Source organism: Ursus maritimus, unplaced genomic scaffold, assembly GCF_017311325.1.
Source record: "Ursus maritimus isolate PB19 unplaced genomic scaffold, ASM1731132v1 scaffold_2, whole genome shotgun sequence".
Taxonomy (NCBI): Eukaryota; Metazoa; Chordata; class Mammalia; order Carnivora; family Ursidae; genus Ursus; species Ursus maritimus.
Window position 1 is genome coordinate 103,336,170 of NW_024424452.1, and position 22,066 is coordinate 103,358,235.

The window sequence follows — 22,066 nt, forward strand, 5'->3', positions numbered from 1 at the left end:
GCCGCGACCTCAGGGGGCGAAGGAGGCCTTCAGAACGTGGCTCTGTGAAGCTTCGCAGCGTTGGCCTCGGCCAGGGCTTGCACTGAGGAAAAGACACACGGGTGAGAAAGACACTTCCCGGCTGAGCAACAGCTCCAGCCCCGCTTCCCCAGGAGACAGAAGTCTCTTCTTGGAGAACCCCGTGGAAACCCGCCCCATGCCCCAACCCTGCGAGGGGAGCAAATGAATGGAAGTCCATGCTCTTCTCCACTTGCCTGGTACCGAGCGCTGTGTGTTAGGGGAAAGGAAGGTACATGGCCTTTGGCCATAGTTTCCCACGTTATTTTAATTTACAGGAAGATCTGGGGGTGATCTGGGAGAAGTAAGATCTGGGGGCTTCTGAGGCAAGACTGCTGTGTATCTCAGTGGGTGGAAGGCTTTTTGGCCGACAGTAGGATAGGGGAGGCCTCAGCTCTGTCCCTGTCTGCTTCTGGAGAAGCAAAGCCCACCGGCACTGCGGCATCCAAGAGGCAGCCCCTCTAGCTGGCGCTGGCCCAGCACTGCACGGGGACAGGGATGGGGACAGGGACGCTGCGGGCTCAAGCGGATGGAGGGAGGGGAGAGAGCGGCATGGAGGCACTGGGGGGGGAGGGAGAAGCAATGCTGGAATGAGTGGGGGGGTAGATGGCTCATGGGAGTGAGGGGCGGGGGTCCCACTCCCCTTGGTGGACGAAATACAGTAGAAAAGTTCTTACGTCAGAGCTCAGACCCGCATGGTATGGCTGCTGTCGGCGCCCCGTGGGGATTCAGACGAGAGGGGGTTGGCTGGTGGAGTCGGGGAAGCAGGGGAGGTGGGAGGGCTTGGGGTGGCACATTGCACTGGAAACAGAAATGAACAGGGAGGTGAATAGGGGTGGGTGGGGGTGGCAGGGGTGGGGAGGCCGGGCACCGAGAGCAAGGAGGCCCTTCCCCAGGCGGGAGCCAGGCAGGAGGCAAGCAGAGAGGAGAGCTGAGGCGGACCTGGCCTCGGTCCCAGGCGCCTCGGAGGCGCACAGGGTGCCCGAGGAGACTGGGCCACTGCAGGCTCTGCTGAGAACCAGTGTGACTGTGGGCGAGGCCGGCCTCTCTGGGCCAAGGCTCTGCTCGCATCCGCACAATGTGGAGATGGACCTTCCACGCGGTGCTCCCGCGGGCATGAGGACGAACAGTGCAAAAAAACCACACTACCCCAGATCACCCGGCTCCCAGCTAGCAACTAGATCCCGGTTATCACCGCGTGAATCACCTCCATGGAAATGGAGGCTTCCGGCAGGGCTGAAGCGAGTACCGTGAACTTAGCCCAGCTCGTGGTCTCAGAAACATGCCCCCCGCTATCCCTGGGGATCCCCTTTCCATCAATCCAGAAGGGGCAAACTTCAGCCCACCCCTGACCAAATCATTACAAACCTTAAAGTGGTGACATTTGAATGAATGGATTTTACTCTAGTATTGTTATGATTCCATGCTGAGAAGCGCAAAGTGGAAGGACCATGAGGAGGGGGGTTCCTATGAGGAGGGATGAGCTCTCTGCCGTCTGCAGACCCTCAGGCACCCCTCAGTGCCGCTGTGAAGCAGAAACCTGGCAGAGAGAACGTGCTCGCTTGGCCTCAGAGGAGAAGCAGTTCTCAGCCAGGGTCACACTGTTTCCTCCAACAGAAGGATCCTGGCATCCAACTTCTAGCCCCTTGCTCTCCACCCTGCCCTGGACCCCATCACCTCCCTGCCCTCTGTGCAAGGGAAAGGGCCGGTGCAGCTCCCACGGCGTATACGCAAACAGCCACAGTGTACACAAGACGTGGAACCTTCTCGTGAGCAGGAAGCTGTTTCTGCCCACGCAGAGTGCATGGCTTGTGCCTGGGATCCAACAGGACACTACGCTCACTGCCACCACTCAGATACGTGTGTTTGTGCGCTTCCAAACCCTGCTCTTCCACGTGACCCGACACACGTGTGACTTCACACTCAAATACATTCGCAAATGCTTCCGAAACACACACTGGTGTGTATGTCTGTATTGTGGACCCAGTGGTTCGTTATTTGGCGACTTCGACTCCTAAAACCATCAAAAAGTCGACAACTAGGCCAGGGCTATTTCAAGAAAGCCAAATATCTATTGCAACATCCGTGTGGTGAAGCTCTTAGAATTACGCACAGACCAGCTCCCTGGAGTCCAGTTACTCTTATTTCTATACACTTCTGAGCAGTTGACCTGCTGGGTGTCTACCCCATGGGAGATCGGAGACAGGGAAATTAGGGAAGAGAGAGGACTCGGGAGGCCCACTGAGAGCTAGAAGAAGGCACAACCGAGGAGAAAAAGTCTTTTGTGAAAAGTAGATAAAATACCTTTAAAAGTGGAAGTTTGGGAACCCTTAGCACGGCTACCCGGGCTGTACAAACTGCAGCCCCAGAGGGCATCCCCTCAGTGGCTCAACAAAAAAAGGATATTTATAATGATGCTAAATGAACAAGAGCAAGAAAGATGAATTATGTTATACATATAACTTCTTTATGAAGGCAGAAATGTTCTCAATATGTATTAGGAATATATCCATTGAGGGGCACCTGGGTGGCTCAGGTCATGATCCGGGGTCCTGGGATCGAGTTCTGCATCGGGCTCCCTGCTCAGCGGGGAGCCTGTTTCTCCCTCTCCTTTGCCTGGCACTCCCCCTGCCTGTGTTCTCTCTCTCTCTGTCAAATAAATAAATAAAATCTTAAAAAAAAAAAAAAGGAATATATCCATTGAAATAGTTAAAATTCACGGGACGCCTGGGTGGCTCCGTCAGTTAAGCATCTGCCTTCGGCTCAGATCATGATCCTGGGGTCCTGGGATTGAGCCCCAGTCGGGCTCCCTGCTCAGCGGGGAGCCTGCTTCTCCCTCTCCCTTTGCCCCTCCTCCTGCTCATGCTCTCTCTCTCCTCTCAAATAAAGAAATAAATAAATATAATCCTAAAAAAAAAGAAATAGTTCAAGGTCACACATGTAGCAGCTATGCTGGACAGGTGTGACGTGATTACCGTGTGTCCACAAGTCCTACCGCAACTGCCGGCATAACTAATGGGATCCTGCATCTTCATGAGACCTGCTCTCAGCTGTCCCGCACACAGACACATACTGACAAATATCGCGGCGTGTACACTATGCACAACATACACACGCATGTGCTCATCACTCCCCAGGCTGCGGGGCAAGGCAGTCAAACGCAAATACGTGCATTCGCCCAGATGACCTCCATCCTTCCACTGCAGTCTCACGTGCACATATAAACTCCAACAGCTCACTAAATCCCACCTGTACTCACAACTACGGTTTCCACGCAATGTCCACAGACATTCTGCAGACATATACACACATCGTTCTATATTTGCACTCCCACATTCCCTCCACCCACGCCTTGAATACGCACAAACGCCTCTACAAACATCACCCAGTACAGGCACCGCGCACGACATCATGCCACGCGTACAAAAGGACACTTGCTGCATCTTCCCAAATAGCCCCTACTTGAGTCTGCACGCTCTGGGCGTCCCGACAAGCGCTCCTGACCACACCATCCACCCACACTTGGGCACGGCCTCTGCGCCCCGTGCACGCAGCGCTGTCGTTACGGCCCGCGCCCCGCAGTCCCAAACGCACGGCCCCGGGCTTGAACCTGTGCCCACGCACAGTCCTCGCTGTCCCTGGCAGAGCTGCAGCTCTGGGAATCTGGGCCAGGGGCCAAGGGGCAGTGGGGACAGTGGGCTAAGTCTGAGGTCTGGCCCTGCTATGCCATTTTTTAAATAGTTGGGGTTTTGGTAAAAGCCAAGTGACGGTTTGCTTTCAGCGCAAAGACCCTGAAATATACGCTGGTGTGTATCAAGGGGGAAATCTGATAGGCCAGGGTGGGTTTTGTTTTCATGGAACCTTTGGCTGGGAAACGACAGTGGAGAGAGCCAGGCGCTGGGGCGAGGGCGGGGGGAGTTTTAAAGACAGTGTTGCGTGTGCTAACCCTCGCAACAGGAAGCTGCCTTTTCCCCAGAGCATGAGGAATTGGATCTTCGGAAGATTCAAGTTCATTTTACAGCTGAACTGCAGAGAGATGGGAAGGAGGCGTCCGTGCAGCCGGACTGGTTCTGCCGCCTTTGGCCGCAGGATGGGATGGTGAAGCCCATCCCTTCCGTCGTCCTCAAGTCCAGCCCAACCGATAGCCTCTCTCTGAAAGATCCCCAGCGGTGTTCCCTGGCCACCCATTTAATGTCCATTACACCCTAACCGCCAGTAGGTTCTTCCTTAAGGCATAAATTCCCTTTGTTGTAGCCTGAAACCTTCTGGTTTCTAAAAATATCCGTATTTAGAATAGCAAGAAAAACCACACACAGAGCCTACTTCTAGTCCAGCTACCGCAGGTCAACAAGTCCTACCACCGTCACCAACACCACGACCACGTTGGGCCAGCATTTACTGAGCACTTACCGAGGGCCAGGCACTGTGCTGGGAGCTTGGCGTCTACTGTCGCCATTCCTCACACCACTAGGCAGGTATTTGGATTCGAATTTTACAGATGAGGAAATGGAGCCCCCGAAAGCCAGAATTCAAACCCCTCTTGACCACCAACACGAAACGCCATCCCTTCCACCGGGCTCCCGGCCACAGTCCTGATCTGCTCGTGGCCGGCCCCTCAGTCACTGTAGGCCAGCACATCTGTCTCTCTGCCTCCCCCTCTACCGAAGTCCTTGCAAACCTGGCAACCTTCCTGGGCATCCCTCTGGACAGGCCTTCAAGTCTCCCCCTCTCCCTCTCCGCCCTAACCACCTTTTGTCCTGAGGAGGAGAACATATTCCTTCCCCCCGGCTGGCTTCGTGACGTGACCACTGTCTTTCTTCTATCCTCCACCCTCCCATTAAGAGAGTCTCTTCCGTTCTTCCTGATTCCAGTCTCACCTTCTCTGGGGCCATATCTCAGGCTGACTTCAACCTCATGGTGTCTACTTGGAACCCTCTAGCTTTTGTATTGGTGTGAAGTCCGTGCCATGCTCATCTTCTCTTAGCAGAAAAGTGCGTTTGGGTCAGTAGCCAGGGTGGTGACTGTATGACTATCGACTCTGGCTACCTGCCCCATTTTCGCCTTCCCGTCTGCACGCAGCAAGAACGGGAAGTGAGAGGGTACCTTGCAATACCTGGCCCCACTCCATGACTGGTCATACTTTTGTCCTTCCCAAACAAGCTCAGGGATCGTCCTTCTGCTGTGCCTTTCCTTGAGCTGCCCAGGGACAGTGGCGCCCTTGCTCCCTGCGTGGCCTCTGGCCATTCCTCCACGGAGCAGCTGGGAGGGTCATCCTGGCTCCAAGCTCCTGGTTGCAACTCTGGCCCCTCTGCACCCCCCGCGCCTAGCACAGTACCTGGCGCTCCATAAATGCTCTCCTGACCTTGAGGCAAGTCTCCCTGGTCCTGTACCTCTCTCTCCCTGGCCCCCTCGCAGCACTGAGCTTCCTCCCCTGCACCTGGTCAGCCGGTGTCCCTGGAGGAGCAAGGCCCGGCCCCTCTCACCAGACAGCATGCGGCCCCTGCGGGAGGCCTCGGTCGCCAGGGTACAGGAGATTTCAATCCGCTTCTCCTGCTCCTGCAGCTGGCTCTCTGAGTCCTGGGGCACGTCCACAAGGTCCCCCTCGCCGACGGGCACCACGTTCTGCATACTGAAGAGGCACAGACACACAGACATGGAGTGGGGGGACAGGGATGGGCCGACTGGCTAGGGGGCGCCTGTGGACTGAGGTTGGCAGGGTGGCCAGAGGCCTGTGAGGGGGCAGGATCTGGTTCCCAGCAAGGCCGTCCCCAGGGGCGAGTGGGACCCTGGCAAAACACATTTTGGGACCCCCTACTGCAATGTCTTAAAGTGCACGAGTGAACTTTTAGGGCAGCCTTGCTGAGGACGAGATGTCACCAGAGGGCGACCCAGCGGTTCTTCTTGCCGACAGCATGCGCCTGCGCCCAGCAGGTCTTTCCGGCCCGCAACGACAGCATCACTGACCCGGCCGCAGGGCTGGGCCTGGTCCGCTGCCTCAAGCCGCCGTCGCCATCTGCCCTCGGCTGGGGAGGCTCAGGGCTCGCGCTGGCATGGGTCGGGGTGCTGGAGTCAGGGGCGCTAGTGCCCCGGGGCCAGGGCGGGCAGAGGACGTCGAGGTTCTCCGAGGCATGTTACCTGGACTTGGCAAGGAGCGTCTTGATCCTCTCCACCTTCTTCTGCTTCTCCTTCAGCTCCTCGGGGCTCAGGGGGGTATCGGGCTCCAGGTCAATGTACCGTTCGGGGATGAGCACTTTGTCGGGCGTGGAGAGCTGCGGAGGGACCTGGGTCACCACCTCCATTCCACACCCGCCTCGCCACCCCCAGGCCTTCTCCCCCTCCGCCCTCCCGGACTTCGCTCACCTCCTTATTGATGTCCACGTCGTAGCGCTGGGGCTCCAGCTCCATTTTGCGGAGCCGGGCAATCTCCTCTCTCGGCGTCTCATAGGCCTGCCCCCCGGGCTCCTCTGCCCGCAGGGCTGCCTCCAGGTTGGAGATGTCCACCTCGTGGATGCTACGGTGCCGGCGCACCTAGGGGACAGCGCCATCATGACCACACAGGGACTCCGTCCCCCACCGCCTGTGTCTCCAGGCAGCCTGAAGCAGGCCCGTGTCCTCGCTGTCCCCGCTCATCATGCCAGATCTGGCTGCCACCCCACACTCCCACTCGGGACAGCTATCCTCCTTCCATGCTGCTTGTCCAAAGCCTGCCCACCTGCAAAGGCCCAGAGGCCAAATCTCATCAGTATGTCTCCTCCGTACTTGTTACTTCCCACCGGGCCGTACCCCGTGTCTGCAGGCCGTGCCATATATGTTAGGCGGTTGGGTTAGCGTGGCTGACATTGGTCTTTAGTGGGTTCCTACTACACAAGTTCCCATCCACCAAGGAGAGTGTAAGCTGTTTGAGGGCAGGACTTTTAATGATAATTTTCTGTATTTCTGAAATGCGGTGGAAAGAAAGATTAGGCGCATGCCTGGGGCTACTCTCAGCTCCGCGCTCAACGGCCGTGTGGCCCAGGAGTCCTTAATTTCTCCCGACTCTGTAGAGCGCTCTCCTCTCCAGTGCGCTATTACGATTACCACCAGTAGACCCAGCCCAGTGCGAAACACACAGAAAATGCTCTAGCAACATGGGTAAGTGACGGCTACCCTGGGGGCTGACTTTTGCACTATACTTTATTAACGGAATTTTGTATAATTCATTTGAACTACAATAATTAACACATTCCTCTTTGTGAGTTATTTTTCTTTAAATACATACAAGGAACGCTTGCGGCATTGTACCTTCCGCCTCGTGGGGAGAAGCCTTGGCTGGTTCTCCCAGGTGCCCACTGTGGGTCCTTCCCAGCCCCTCTCTTCCCACCCTAACTGCCCCAGTCCAGGCCGGGCACGGGCTGGGGGTAGGCCGTGTTGGCAGGTGCCGGGCCACGCCTGCGGGTGGCTGGGAGGACTTTACCACTTTGTAGGCAGGCCGGGTAGCGGGGTCGGGGGCCGGACTGGCCGGGAGCTGCAGGCTCCTCCGCTTCTCCTTCATAGAGCCGCTCTGGTGCCGCCGCATGCGGTCCATTTGCTCCTCCACGCTCATCTTGACCTTGCCCTCGCCGGGGAACACAGCACTCTTGGGGCGCTCCTGCTGCCGTGGGAGAGCAGGGCTCTGATAGGTGCTCCTCCCCCACTCCCAGCTTCCTCATCTGCCCTAAGGCCTGAAATGTCCCTTCTCTGGGAAGACTGTCTCTAGTGGGGTAAAGAAGGGCCCCTAAAACATATGTGCCTGTCCTAAGCCCCTAGCACCTGTGAATGTCGCCTGATTTGGAAACAGAGTCTGCAGATGTGGCTAAAGTAAGGATCTCGGGAAGAGGTCATCGGGAATCGGAGTGGACCCTGAATCCAATCTCCAGTGTCTTTATAAAAGACAGAGCAGAAGAGGACACAGAGTAGAAGGTGATGTGAAGCTGGATGCAGATACTGGACTGTTGGGTCTATGAGCCAAGGAACACAGAGATGGCCAGCGATACCGGAAGCTGGGGAGAGGCACGGTACAGGTGCTCCCTCAGAGCCTCCTGAGGAACCAACCCTGCTGACACCTCGGCTTTGGGCTTCCGGCCTCCACAACTGTGAGAGAATAAACTTCCTGTGGTTTTAAGTCCCCAACTTTGGGGGGCTTTGTTAATGTCCCAGCAGCCCTAGGAAATGAGTCTACTGCCTTAGGTTGGCACATCGGACAGATCACTGATTTTTGCTGGCACATTATAATAATTTTGTGAAAGGACACCTGGGTGGCTCAGGCAGTTAAGCGTCTGCCTTCAGCTTGGGTCATGATCTCAGGGTCCTCGGATTGAGCCCCGCATCAGGCTCCCTGTTCAGCAGGAGAGTCTGCTTCTCCCTCTCCCTCTGTACCCCCCCCCATGCACGCACTCTCTCTCTCTCTCTCAAATTAAGAAATAAAATCTTTAAAAAATAGTCATAATTTTGTTCAGTATTCTTGTCTCTTTCTTATGTGTGTCTTCCTTGTCCCTTGTCCCTTGGTATGTCTCCCTGATGGCAGACTTCTCCAGTGGGGCTATTGCCCTCCTCCCGCTTGTCCTGCCTTCCTCCTCCAGCCCTGGGTTTCTCGAATGGTGGACAGATGGGTGGACACACACGGGCCCCTGGGCCCACAGCGCAGCTCAGGCCCGTCCGGGCCTCTGTGCCCCAGGCTGCACTCACCCGGGAGGACAGTCCATTGGTGAGCCCGTTGGCACTCCTCCTCACCGCTCTCGACGGAGTTAGCTCTTCATCAGCGGGCGACTTTGTCAGAGGAGGCACAACGCCAACTGCAGGGAGACAGAAGAGCCAGTGGGCCTTCTGGAGAGCAGGAGGGCAGAGAGGTGGGAGCCTGCTTCTCCGAGGAGGCTCAGTCCCACCTGCGGCAGAGGGGAAAGGCCCAGGACGGGGGGGCACTCGCTCTCTTTTGCTGTGAATGAGCACCTCTCTGGGCTCCTCTCTGACCCGTGGCCTTCCCTCTAGGGGAGGATGGGACAGGAAGTACCTTTGTTGAGAGCTGCCTGCTTCTCTGCCTCCACCTCTTGCCTGGTGGGCACAAGGCTGATGTCCTTAGCGGTGTCCAGGGGTGACGTCTGGGGGGTGTCTTTCTTGCTCTGCTCATGGCTTGCCTTGGGCTGGGGGAAAAAATGAGAAGACGGTCCATGCTGTAGGGACTGCTGGGAACTTGGCCCTCAGGGATGTGTCTGTGCTTTGCAATGGTTGGAGTGCAAACCCTTGAAAACACAGGATGAGGAAACTCCAAGTGTGCCAGCTGGGGAGCGGGCAGGGACGCAATGGAGTCTCCCACCCATGCCATCTGAAGGCTGGCCAATGCTGGGTCATCGTGGGGAGTGAGGGCTCAGGGCTTCCAGGAGGCCCCCAGCGGAGGCCCAGCAGAGAGGCCCCTCAACCTGACCTGGCCTGTTGGCAAGTGCCAAGAAGCACAGACTTGCTGTGAGCCAGAGAGGAGGAATGGCTGGGGGAGGGGCCTACACGGCCGAGGACCTCTTGGGCAAGAGAACCAGGTGGGCTTCGGTACCAAGATTCTGGGGGAGAGAAACATGCACTTGGCTTGAGGACTTGCAGAATCAAGCGACTAGACTCTGCACCCTGCCTATGCTCCCATGGTGCGGCTAGAGTCTAAGTCTTCATGAAGGTCACAGAAAGACTGAGCCAGAGGCCAGAGACACCAGCTCCAGTCAGTGAAGGAGCTGGGTAAGCCCTACGGCCTCCCCTCGTCTGGAAAGCAGAGGTCACGCCGCCTCTCTGTCCCCTCCCGGCTGCGGAGCCGGGATGAGAAGCTGGCTCCCAGTTTCAGACACAGGACTACTCACCATGCAACCTCTTCCCAGCCCAACTATACCCTCCTGGGGAGAGAGGCTGGGGAGCCAGAACAGGGCAGGTTATACTCCAGGGCTGATGGGACCCAAGAGGACATGCGAGGCAGAGACAGACAGCACGGAAGGACCGGGGTCTGAGGTGGACAGGAGGGGACTGCAATGGTACCACTCGCTGCGGGTCCCTCGACTTCCCTTGCCTGCTTGTGCTGGGAGGAAGTGGGGCCCACTAGGAGCCCGGGCATGGGGGGGGGGGCGTCATTTTCCCTCTGTCCACAGAGAGCATTCTCTGCCGCCCCTCTCCTTACCCGAGAGTCCGCCCGGGCGGCTGTGGGAAAGGTAATATGGCAACGGGGGAGAAATGGCTCCAAGTCCTGCCTTGCCCCCTCGCCTGACCTTTCGTCCCGCTCCCTCCGCCCCTGCCCTCCAGGACCCAAGGGTGCTGGGTACCTGACCCCTGGCGGGCTCGCCCCCACGGTGCCAGGAAGGGGAGCTGGGGTAGGGCCAGAAGCGGCTCTCGCTAGGGAGCGGCGGCACGTTTGGAGGAGACTCCAGGGGCACGTAGGCTTTGGGGAGGGGGGGCCTCGGCGGACCGGGCTCCTGAGGCAGAGAGAAGCCAGAGCATTAGAAGGAAGGAGAGCAGCCGCTGTGAGAACAGGAGAAAAGAGCATTAGCAGGGGACAGACGACATCTGGGGGATGTGGGGTGGGCCCCTGCACCGCCAAACTCCCACCCGCGGCCGGGAGAGAGCTCCAGCTCCAGAGTGAACTCTCGGCCTGGCTTCAAGGCTCTCCTCGGCTGAGCCCCCACCTGTGTACTGCTCTCCACTCTTCCCCAAGTTTTCTCCAAAGTTCCTTGCTCGTCGGCCTCACCATCACCCTGGGCCCATCCGCATCCCTGCGTCTTTGCTTCTGCCACCTCTCCTGCCTGTGATGCTTTTCCCTAGTTCCTCTACCTGTCCCAGTGAAAGTTCCACCATCTCTTTGACACATCAGGACATTTACGGCCCACACTGAGACACACACGGCCAAGTTCCAGAGGCTGGCTGCTTCCTCTAAATTGGTCTTGGTCCTCACTGGACTGGGCTCCCCGGGAGAAGGGCCTTGGGCATGTGCATGTATGTTTCTGAGCGGGCCTCACCTGCTGACTGACCAGCTAGGAAACGGCTCCCCATGCCCGCCCTCAACCCTCTCACAAGCTGGAACAGTCCTGGATTTAAATTCCCACTAAGTGTTAGGTATCGTTGTTAACCGTCCTGGTGTTCAGGAAGAGACTTCCCTGCAAGGAGCTGAAGATGACAAATGCAGATGAAAGCAAGTAGAGGAAAAATCTGGAAGGAAGTTCACCAAACTGGGTGTGAGACAGAAAGCCAAAGCACTAGGGCTGGAGGCCTCTGGGGCAGAGATGGGCATGAGTCCGTGTCCTTCAGGCCAACAAGGACCTGGTTCTCCCTCCCTCCCCCACCTACCTTCGACTCCATTTTCTTAGCTTACCTCACTGGACCCAGGCTTGGTGGGGGACCCCTGTGAGCCGGATACCAGTGAAAAGGGGCTTAGGGGGCTGGTGAGACTGGCGGAGCTGAGAGGGCTGGCGGGGCTGTTGGAGCTGTAGGTGGCCGTGGGGCCAAGTCCTCCTGGGGGCAAGCAGAGAGGAGAGATGAAGGATGGATGGGGTAGGAGTGTGGCTCCGTAGGTGGAAGAGGCAGGGGAGGAACCAGGGATGTGGGAGGAAGGTTTCAGGGCCACCGGGGCCTGATGGAGGGACTTATTCCAGGGGTTGGGATGCAGGCTGGCGGTGGAAAAGCATGCTGGGCAGGGGTTAGATGATGGATGGAAAGGACAGACAGAAGACATTGCCTCTGAGATGTCAAAGAAAGCCAGCCCAAAGTTCCAGGGCTTCAGATCACCACCCGGCCGGTGGGCTTGGGTGGGGGTGGGGTGGGGAGGCACAGGTGCTCTCTGACCTGTTCTGGGGAGGAATCTAGACTATCGGGGTCGGCAGCGTCTCTGAGTGGCACAGCTGGTCGGCTCCGGGAGGCATAAGGAATTAAGGAAGCCCTACCTACCATCCCAGGGGAACATCCTGGAGGCCTGAGAAGGCCCTGACTAGCTCTGAGCACAGTGTGAAGGCCTGGAGAGGGATGAGCGTGACAGATGGGCGACGCCAAAGACCCCAGAGCATTTCTGGGGAGCCTTTCAGGAGGCTGGCGGAGAAGGCCCCCACCTCTGTGCTTGGCCGTGTCCGTGCCCCGGGATGGGTTATTCTTCCTCAGCCCCTCCATCACATCCTGGATCCTCCAGATCTCCTTCTGGATTTGCCGGTTGAGCACCTCATTCTGAAACCGCACAAGGGCAGGTCAAGGGAAGTGGCTGCGAGTGGTGCCCCAGCCTTTCCCCCGCATCCCTGCGGGCCAGCAGGACGCAGGAGCCGTGCGCACGCGCACACGCTCACACGGCCCTTCCGCACATTCGTCTTTCCCGTGGGAAGCCTCTTCCTCTTCAGCTTCTGCTGAACGGAACTCGGGGATCGCCTGAGGAGAGGGCCCTGTCACCACAGCCAAGAGCCCCTTCAGGTAAATGTGCAGCCTCAGCTTCCCAGGGAGATCCGGGTGGTCTTGGAGCAAATGCCCCCTGAGTGGACCCTTGATGATAGCCTGTTATCAAGGGCAAGGGTTTCCAATTTACTTATGTTCTTTCTATCCAAACGGCCCTTTTGTGATACTGACACCCAAAGTCTGCCCGAGTATTCACGTATTATATTCAGTTAGAGATTACACTCTTTAAAAAAGCATAGCTTGCACTTATTCAGCCCCCCACACCCATCCCCCCACGTGCCAGGCCCTGGCAGATACTAACTCCTTTCAGCTGCATGAGAACTCTGTGCGGCACTGGCCACGGGTGTCCGACTTTGGAGATGAAGAGACCCATGCCCGAGACCCCCGTGAGGAAGCAGTGTGACCGCCATCTAAGTCTGGGTCTGTTTGTCTCGAGAGCTGCTGCCCTTGACCAGGATGCCTTCCTCCCTCCTAGAAGGTTCGTGGTGAAAGTCAGCCTCGCCCGTAGGACATGGAAGCACTCGGGTGCTCTGGACCCAGAGGGCCCGCACCTCCCCCTCCCTAGCCAGCTGCAAAGTGGGGTGGTGAGTTTTGTCACCCGGAGGAAACTAGGGGAAGTGGGGGACATGAACTGCAAAGGGCTTGCAAAGCTAGCTAGAGAAGAGGCAGAGCCCAGGTAGAGAAGATCGAGGGAGGAAAGGAACAAGAACTCCCCAAGGTCAACGTGTGCAGCCTCCTGCCTCCCAGCACAGTGTTTCTGACCCTGGGAAGGGAAGCCTCTTTCCTGTCTTAAAGGTCCTGAGCGGCCAGCTCCTGCACTGACTGCTCCTTCTGAGCTCACGAGAGACCGCTGCACGGATGCCCACATCTCTACTCGCGTGTGGATCTAAACCCTTATCCAGGTCTACACCGTATCTATAGCAATGTGTTAAAGGCTTCCGGTCATAAAGTATCTTCTGTCTAACGTAGCGCTCTCATGTTTCTGTTTAGTCCTTCCTCATGATCCGATGGAACTAAAGAAGATTCCACATGGTCTTCATCCCCAAAACATCTGTTTTACATGGATGTGAATCTTGTCTTTTGTCTCAGGACCGACTCCCTGTCTCAAGTCTCTGAGATCTCAAAAGCAAAAAAGGAAGCCACTTTGGTCTCTTTTGGCCCAAAGGAGAAGGGAAGGCACACTGACCCCCTCCTGCCCAGGGGCCCTCTTCACCTGGACATCCAAATTGAGCTGCTCCCAGAGGTCATCATGCAGGGCAGACACCTCTGACTCAAGGCTCTCATACTCTATGGTGCTGTTCGCCAGGGCCTGCAACGGGGGGTGCGTTCACTGAGAAAGCGACCATTGCCAAAGCTTTCCTCCCTACCCCCCCCCTCCACGGGGCTCAGGGCCAGGCCACCTGGGGTCCTGCAGGGCTCAGAGGAGGGCACAGAGGGACAGGTGGAGAGGGCCCAGGGCTGAGACATTCTGATGACAGCCAAACGGTGGCCCATCTGACTGCAGGCCAAAATACAGAAATCAGAATCCTCTCCAGATGGGCGGGTACGCCAAGAGGGGATCAGACCATGCCCACTTTCTCCTGCTCTCCCCAGACTGGGTGACCCAAAGTGGAGGACAAAAAGAGAGGAAACCCAGAGGTGTCTGCTCCCTGGGGGTTAGAGACCTTCCTCCTCTCTGGGCCACGTTTTCCTGGCCTTTTGCTGCTGCGCCCCGGAACGACTATATCCGGGCAGTCGGTCCTGCAAGGTCTGCCCTGCACCCCCGGCAAATGACCAGACCAGCAGTCCTGCTGCCGGTGTTCCGGTTCTTCAGGGGAGAGGACAGAGGGAGGCAGCCAAGCTGTGAAAGCAGCCGACGAGCTAAGGAGCCCTCGACCTCACACTGTCCTGAACAAATCCCAGGGCAGGAAGAGTTTGTGGAGAAAGAAGCCGGTTCCTTGCTGGAGACTACGGAGCGAGTGGGCGGGCGTACTCGCGGCTTATCTGCAAGGTACTATTAAGGTCTTCTGTTTCTGTCCCTTCTGGCCAAGACCACCCTGCTCTTGCCCGCCGAAGAGAGTCAGAAACGAGAGAGCAGAGCCCGGGAGGGGTGGCTCTCCGGAAACGGTGTTGACTGCGTGGACCCAGGGCGGAGCTTACCGTGCTCGCCTGAGACAGCTCCACCCGGATGTTGATGAGCTGGTTCTGTAGGGACTCTTTCTTGTGCAGCAGCTTCTCCGGGTAGGCGGGCTGGTTTCCAAACATCTCCAGCTCCTGGTGGGTCCCCATCAAGGCACTTTCCAGGCTCTCCTGCAGAAAGGCAGGGGAACGCCGTCAGCAGCCTGATGATTCCTCTCTGGGACTTTAAGCAGCAGAGGCCCGAGCCCCAGCAGTACCCAGTAAGGGCAGGACGGAAGGTTAAGACAAGGCTTTGGCAGCTTAGGGTGGAGACGGCACCCCGCACCTGTCCATGCCAGCCTCCCCACACGCCCCCAACTCCAGGCCACCCCCTGGCTCTCACCTTCTCAGCTCGGAGCTGCTGCACCAGCCGGTCCTGCTCCCTCACCACCTTGTTCTGCTCACACAATTTTCCCAGCAGCTTCTGGGGGCCCGAGGGGGTGGGGGAAGGGAGGGAGAGAGAAGGGGTGAAGGACATGGTTTGACGGGGACCTGGGACATGGCTCGGAAGGGCCTGGCCTCTGGATACCACCTCCTTTCCCTGCCGAGGAACCCTAGGCCTTCTTCACCTTGACCTTGGAGGCTCCTGGGAACAGGAAGTTGGTCTTCACCTCGGGAGACTCCCCAAGGACCTACTGGGAGGGGAGATGGGCTTATTCTCTGAGGAAGTGAGTCAGCTTGAGAGGGGAGTTAAATGTGAAGTTCCTGCATCCCCCTCCTCCTGGGGGTTCCAATTCCAGAAGGGTTGAGGAGATAATGAGGTCTGGCCTCCCAGGCGGGCATGGATTGGAGGAGTACACAGGGCGTCTGAACTCGCAGTCTTAGGAAAACCAGAGAACCATGTAAACTGGTTCGCCAGGCTCACAGGACTCTGTCCTCCCCTCCTTCCAGGGTCTCAGGAAGGCTGATGCTGGGATCCTTCTGAGGTCTGGCCCTTGCCTGGATGGAACTCTCCCAGGCCTACTGGGCAGGTCCTTTACCCAGGCAAGACCTGTGGTGATGGGGAGGAGGCAGGGTAGGCCAAATTTTTCTTCTGGAAAGACTTATGCTTTTCAATATCCATACCTTTATTCATGCCATTCCTCAAATACCCCCATGGCTCTTTTCTACTGGCCACATCTTGTCTTCTGGGCCTTTTAACTTCCAGGCCCAGATCACCGGTTACCTGCTTTGTCCCTGACCCATCGGCTCACATGGTCTCACAGCCTTGCCCTCCTGCAGAACCCATCACCCATCCCATTTAGCACAGGAATCATATGTTACCACCTGCTGCTACCTGCCATCTCCCACTACCCTGAAGCTCCCCGAGGTCAGGGGCAGGGCCAGGTGCTTCCCTCTAGTGGCCTTGGGGTGACCGCCACGCTGGGCACAGAGTAGCCTGGCCAATACACCTCCTAACCAAGTCTGTGTTCCTGTAATAAGCAGATCCCACTGCTGGAGACAGGCGGGCCTGGGGCTCCATGGGGAAACACACACAGCCAGCACAGGGGTGGGGGAAGGGGGAAGACGGAGAAAAGAAGGGGGATGCGGAAGGGGCAGGCAGAATGTTGTCTTTGTGCTGAGAGAGGACATGGGTCAAAGGCATGAAGAGCCACCAGAAGGACAGAGATGAACAGAGGAAAAGCCCCAGCGGAGGAGAGCGAAGATGAGGACGACAGCGGGAGGGACTGGAGAGGACAGAGGAGCAGGAGAGCTGCTCTTACATCTGTGTCTTGCTCGTTTAACTTGTAGGTGTGGAGACCGTCCCGGAACACTTCTGGGTACGGAGGGACCTGCAGGAACACGAGGCCGGTTACAGCAGCAGGGCATGGGTAGGGCGTGTGGGGACGGGAAGGCGGACAGCCCTTGCTCCGTTCTTGTCAGAGGCCGTGGTCCGTCAGCTCTGCTAGCTTCTAATCCAGGAACCCGAGCTAATTTTTTGTCCCTGGCTGGGAAGCCTGGCGTGGCCCCGTCTAGGTTCTTCCCCGTTGTTTGGGCTGATTTCTGGAGATAGTGGTGCCGCTCTGCTCCCCAACTCAGGATGTCCTCTCTCTCCCACAATGTCTAGCTCTACTGTCAAGAGGGACTCCGGGGCTGTAGAGATCCCGGATGGCTTACTGGGGGCAACCACGAGAACAGCAGTTAACCCCTGGCAGTTTCTGAGGCTGAGACCCGGGGAAATGGAATGAGCGCCGGAAATATGGGAGAATGATTATCTTGGTAGATCGCACACCGGTCACGGGGCTTGTGCCTAAACCAGCCAATGCTGCCCAGCCTTGGTGATGCCTCTGGCGACCACAGCACACTCTACACAACGGGGGCATCAGATGGTTCCATGTCACACCCCTCAGGCCCTGAACCCCAAAGACGTCTGTGAAGAAGAGACCCAACACAAAACAGAAGTCCTGGATATTAGAAAGCAGATTTGCGATTGCTGGCATGGTATGGGATGTTCGGCGCCGGCTATTTTGATGGTTTGAGCAATGGGCCTTGGGTTCACCCATGAACATGAAGAATGGAGGAGACACAGAGGAATTAGAGGAGGGGAGGGGGCGGGGCCGGGAGATGAGGCCTGGGGGATGAGCGGGTGGGGCCGAGCCAAAGCCCCAGCCCAGATGGCTCGACTAGACCATGCACAAGCAGCTGAGATGGTGCTGACAGGGACCATGCTGCCAGGCGGCGGTCTTACTTGCATGAAGATCTGGGCCCTGGGGGAGGAGTTCTCCACCATGCGGTTCACCATACTGATGAGAGTCTCGCTCTCACTCATCTGCAGCAGAGGAAGGAACGGACGATTCAAACTCCGGCCCCCATGGAGCTGTCTCCCCATCTCCCTCCTGGGTTCACTTCCCCAGAAACAGGAAAGGGCAGCTCATCCTGGGGTCTCCAGCCCCCTCTGCTTGGCCTTACCCGTCGCTCACCCCTTGTGAGCTCCGTCTCAGGACGAGCGCTGAAGAGGTACCCCGAAGAAAGGCCACGGAAGGGGGGCTGGGGGCTGCTGTGCCCTGGCTCGCTGGCCCTGAAGAGACCCCTGCCCAGTGACACTTCCCCCAGGGTGCCTGAGAGGTGCGGGTCTCATCCACACCAGCCTGGGTCAACTCCCTGCCCCGGCTCTCTGTCCTCACACTGCTTTGGTCAAAGACCACACCGGCAGGTGGGAAAGCCCATCTCCCCAAATTTGAACTAAATCAAACAGCTGAGAAAGAAAACCTGGGGCTGCTCTTTGGATGGGCCTTCACAAAGAGGCAGGCACAGCTCTCTCTCCCCGACCCCTGCCCACCTCTTGGCTCTAGAGTAGAAAGGATTGCTAAACACGGTTTCCAGAGCTGGGCTGGTAGCATCCATGCCGATCTTGGATGACGCTAGGGAGCAAATAAGGAGGCCAAAACAAGCAAGCTGTGTTAAAGGGACACCAGATACTCGAACACTGTTCTCTGACATGTTATCTTTGTGTTTCAAGAATCATTAGGAACATGGAGGGGGAAAGACTGCTTGCCAAATGAAAAAGAGAGATGAGGAAGGGCAGGGGACAGGGTGGAGGAGGGGGGGAGGGAGGGACGACAAGCCAAACAAATCAACTAGAGATGCCATCATTTACCCCCCGGTTCCAGTGTGACAGCATCGAAAAGTGAAACTATTAGGGAGTATCCTTGGCTATGTCCCTTTAACCTAATTGACCCACAGGACAAGGTAGCAGAAGACAAAGGGAAGTTATCTGGGAAAAGCTTTTTGGGGAGAGGAAGTGAGGGAGGAAAGGGACAGAGCCACGTTAGGGTAGAGCTTCTGGGGTCACAGTTCAGGAGGCCCTCACATCTTTGGCTTTTATCTCCCCCATTTTCATTGGGCCCGCATGTATTTTTCCTCTTACCCGTTTAGGTGCTTCTGTGTGCTGGGGACAGGGCGAGGGGCTCCCAGCCACCCCCATTTGCAGGGTCCACACGTTTTGAAAGGCTTTCCTAGGATCTGATCTCTCTACCTCTTTAGCCCATTTGGAATTTTTTTCGACGGCATCAAGTGTCATTTAAAAGGGCTTTCCAAAGAGCAGCTGTAGTTGGAGGTTGAGTCTTTGTAAAATCGTTCACCGTCAACAGGACATCAGCCCCATTTTCTGTAAGGATCTGAACTCAAGTCAGTCCCTATCTTCTTGGAGTCCTGTGTATAGGAGGTCTTGTTTACTGTGCACAGGGCATGCACATGCGATGTGTGTGTGTGATTGTAGATGGCGTGTGTATATGTGCGTGTGTCTGCTGCCTGTGAGCCATGCCTGCGTCCTGTGCGCGCGCGTGTGCATGGTGTCTGTGGAGCACCTGCTAACACACCAGGTTTGAGAGGGCAAAGGAGGCCCGGGCTTTGCCTGGACATCCACTAATCTCACTGCTCGCCCAACCAGTGGGTCTCAAACACTGAAGGAGGGAAGCAAGAATGTTCTCGCCCTGGCCTGCTCCCATTCACACTGTGGCTCTGGGGATCTTTTAGCCCGCATGGGCTTTGCCTCTGGGATTCCTCTGTGCCACCTTCTGTCTGTCCCAAATGTCAGATTTTGTGGGAAAGCACCCGGCTCAGTGCCTCATACATCATAAAGGTGCTCAATTAATATTTTAAACTGAGTGTCAGAAGGAAACGAATAAAATAATCCCAGCAGCAGTTAGCGCTCCTCACCGACGCCTGACACAGCGCCAGCACGCACACGCTAACCCGATCCTCCAGCAGCTCCCGGAGGCAGGAAAGGTGGGTTCTACAATGTCCATTTTATGAATGAGAAAACAAAGGCCCAGAGAGATGAAGCGACATTTTGAAGTTAAAACACACACACACACACACACACACACACACACACACACACACCAAAAAACCATTGTAAATGGCAGAGCTGGGACGAGAATGTCTGACTCCACGTTCTGGACTCTTTTTTTTTTTTTTTCCTTTTTTTAAAGTTGGCTCCATGCCCAGCATGGAGCCCAACATGGGGCTTGAACTCACGACCCTAAGATCTTGATCTGAAATCAAGAGTTGGACGCTTAACTGACTGAGCCACCAGGGCACCCCTGGACTCTTATCCTATAAAACTCCCTTTTAAGATTATCTTTTACCTAGAGGAGGTCCTCTGAAGGGTTACTTCTGAAGCTCCCAGCCTAAGGGCCCAGCCTGTCCGTGAGGGCAGAAGCCCCAGGAGGGGCCCTGCTGTGGCACCGAATGCCAGCACGGCCGGGCACTGTAGATGGGCCGCAGAGAGGAAAGCCGGCCCAGCAGCCCCAAGGCCACTCACCCCTGCTCCTCGCTACTTCGGGCCCTGCAGACCCTGCTTCCTGCCGGGGCGAGCCCACCCTTCCCACCGCTGGTCTGGGTTGGCATCCTAAGGCTCGTCCCCATGGGGGCTGGAACACTCGTGCTGTGGACACCACATACTGCTTCTGGAACTGAAATGCAAGGTCCGTGAGGGTTGGGAGCCGTCCCTGCTGATGAAAATGTGGATATCAGGGCTTCCCAGCGCCCAGGGCCTTCTACGAGGATGATCCCACCAAGGCATGGAGGCCCGTGAGATGACAGGTTATATGACTTGTGTCTAGATACAGCGATAGCCTCCGATTTCAAGTTCAAGGTTCTTTCTGCAACTTTAAGAGCATAAAATCATCCTGAGGAGGTTTGACTGCTTCTTCATATATTAGACATCTTCTCAGCTATAAACTGGGTCAAAAGCTCAGAGTCACGTTCCAAGCTCTGCCATTTGCTAGCTGTGTGTCCTTGGCATGTTACTTAACCTCTCTGTTTCATTAGTTTTATTGGTTCTAAAAGGGGAATAACAACAGTACCCACCCTGCAGGGTCGTTACAAAGATTAAATGTGTTAGGATCTATAAGGAACTCAGAATAGCTTGAGGCACAGAGAAAGCACCCAGGGATGGCAGCTGCTGGCATTACTGCTACTGTTACTATGACTCTTACCATAATTTTCACCACCTTGGGCCGCCTCCACCGGGCCATGCCGGGGATGCGCAGGTCCCCCGGAAATTGTAGCACAGATCTGGACTTAGGTAAGAGTATGCGCTCATATCAATGCCCAGCGTCCTGACCCCCACCCTCAACGTGTCTCAACGCAGGGAGTATCAGAGCCCCTCAGTTTCAGAGGCAAGGTAGCCAAATGACTAGAGCCTGGCGCCAGGTCTCCGCAGCCAATCACGGCCATCTATGGGAACACTCACAGACTCTTCTAGATGAAACAAGGTTGCTGACACTCCCTCAGTCTACCCCGTGGAATTCTCAAGGAGAACACAAGCCCCGGATGCAAAAGAACTTGGCAGAGGAACTAACAAATACAATTTTAAAACACCATCCTAGGTCGAGTCTGTAGTCCTCAGTTTACAGACTGTGGAGTTTAGCAACCACCCGTAAACTAGGAGAGAGAATTTCCCAGATTCAGGCGGCACTGAATCCCTTGCATGTTAGGCCGAGCCTGGCTGCTCACCTCCCCCACCCCTTCCACTGCCTCTGCCTCTCTTCTCCAGCAGAAAGACAAATTCCCGCCTGCCCCCTGGGGGGACAGTTCCATCTGGCCTGAACAAATAGGAGGGGGCATTAATTATTCATGTGGTCATTTCTTATTCTCCCTTCCCCAGGAAACTCCCAGCTGCCCTAAAAGGCTTTGAGGAGGAGGGGTGTGAAGGCGCAAACCAAAATACAAGCCACTTTGTTGTGTCCTGGTAGTGCCAACAAAGGTTGTCAAATGGATGGACGAGGAGGAGGTGGGGAGGCGCAGGGAGACAGACGGGAGGGCGGGCAGGGGAATGGCGAGGGGGCACCAGCTCTGCCTACCTGCTGATCCAAATACTCTAGGTTTCTTTGCAACTGAAGGTCTAAAAGTTCATCCTACCCGGAGCCCGAAGCCCAACAGCAACACAAACAAACAGGAAGAAGACAACAGAAAACAATAAAAAGGAAGCAAAGCAGTAAGAGTTAGCTGGCGGGCAAGGTCAAAGAGAGGCCTCTGTCTGCCCTTGAGGAATTCTGGGGAAGGGAAGGGTTGAGGCTGGGGGCAGGCACCAAGTTGTCTACTGGGTACCCAGCGAGAGGAGGGACTCACTGGGGCCCCAGTTCCGGGGCTCCTGGTCCGCCTGGCCCTCCCCCTGGGAGAGGAAAGCACCACTCAAACAATCTAGTCGGCCCTCCCTGGCAGCTCCTGAGTTTTCCAGAAGATTCCATTGTTTCTAGATGGGTGCTGAGCTGTGTGTCAGGGCTAGAGCTTGGACAGAGAAGGATCAAGGGGAAGGAATGGAGGGGCACCCCCCACGCCTGTACAGGCTCCTCCCCCTCGGCCTCCAGGGGCCTCCGAAGAGACAGGGGTCAGCAACAGGCCTTCGGGAACAAGGACTCGGCCTGTCGGTTCCAGTGCCCCCCCCCTTCCAGGTAGAGCATCTGCATCCAGTTCTTCGGGAGGGAGGGGGGTAAAAATGCTCTGGAGAACAAAT

The 22,066-nt window shown here is 56.6% G+C and overlaps 1 protein-coding gene across 1 annotated transcript in view; it reads right to left on the reverse strand.

Moving 5' to 3' along the window:
- Positions 1 to 740: 740 nt before the first annotated feature.
- The window catches only part of PLEKHA6 (pleckstrin homology domain containing A6), a 50,806-nt gene continuing 29,480 nt past the window's right edge, over positions 741 to 22,066 (reverse strand). The window contains exons 10-22 of the mRNA XM_040636496.1: positions 16,329 to 16,397; positions 14,969 to 15,049; positions 14,608 to 14,757; positions 13,682 to 13,777; positions 12,138 to 12,249; positions 11,408 to 11,547; positions 9,083 to 9,212; positions 8,761 to 8,867; positions 7,511 to 7,684; positions 6,418 to 6,585; positions 6,193 to 6,326; positions 5,541 to 5,686; positions 741 to 858 (exon numbers count right to left, since the gene is read on the reverse strand). Coding sequence (XP_040492430.1) covers positions 743 to 858; positions 5,541 to 5,686; positions 6,193 to 6,326; positions 6,418 to 6,585; positions 7,511 to 7,684; positions 8,761 to 8,867; positions 9,083 to 9,212; positions 11,408 to 11,547; positions 12,138 to 12,249; positions 13,682 to 13,777; positions 14,608 to 14,757; positions 14,969 to 15,049; positions 16,329 to 16,397 — 1,623 coding nt within the window. The 3' untranslated portion in view covers positions 741 to 742. The remainder of the gene's footprint in view (positions 859 to 5,540; positions 5,687 to 6,192; positions 6,327 to 6,417; positions 6,586 to 7,510; positions 7,685 to 8,760; positions 8,868 to 9,082; positions 9,213 to 11,407; positions 11,548 to 12,137; positions 12,250 to 13,681; positions 13,778 to 14,607; positions 14,758 to 14,968; positions 15,050 to 16,328; positions 16,398 to 22,066) is intronic.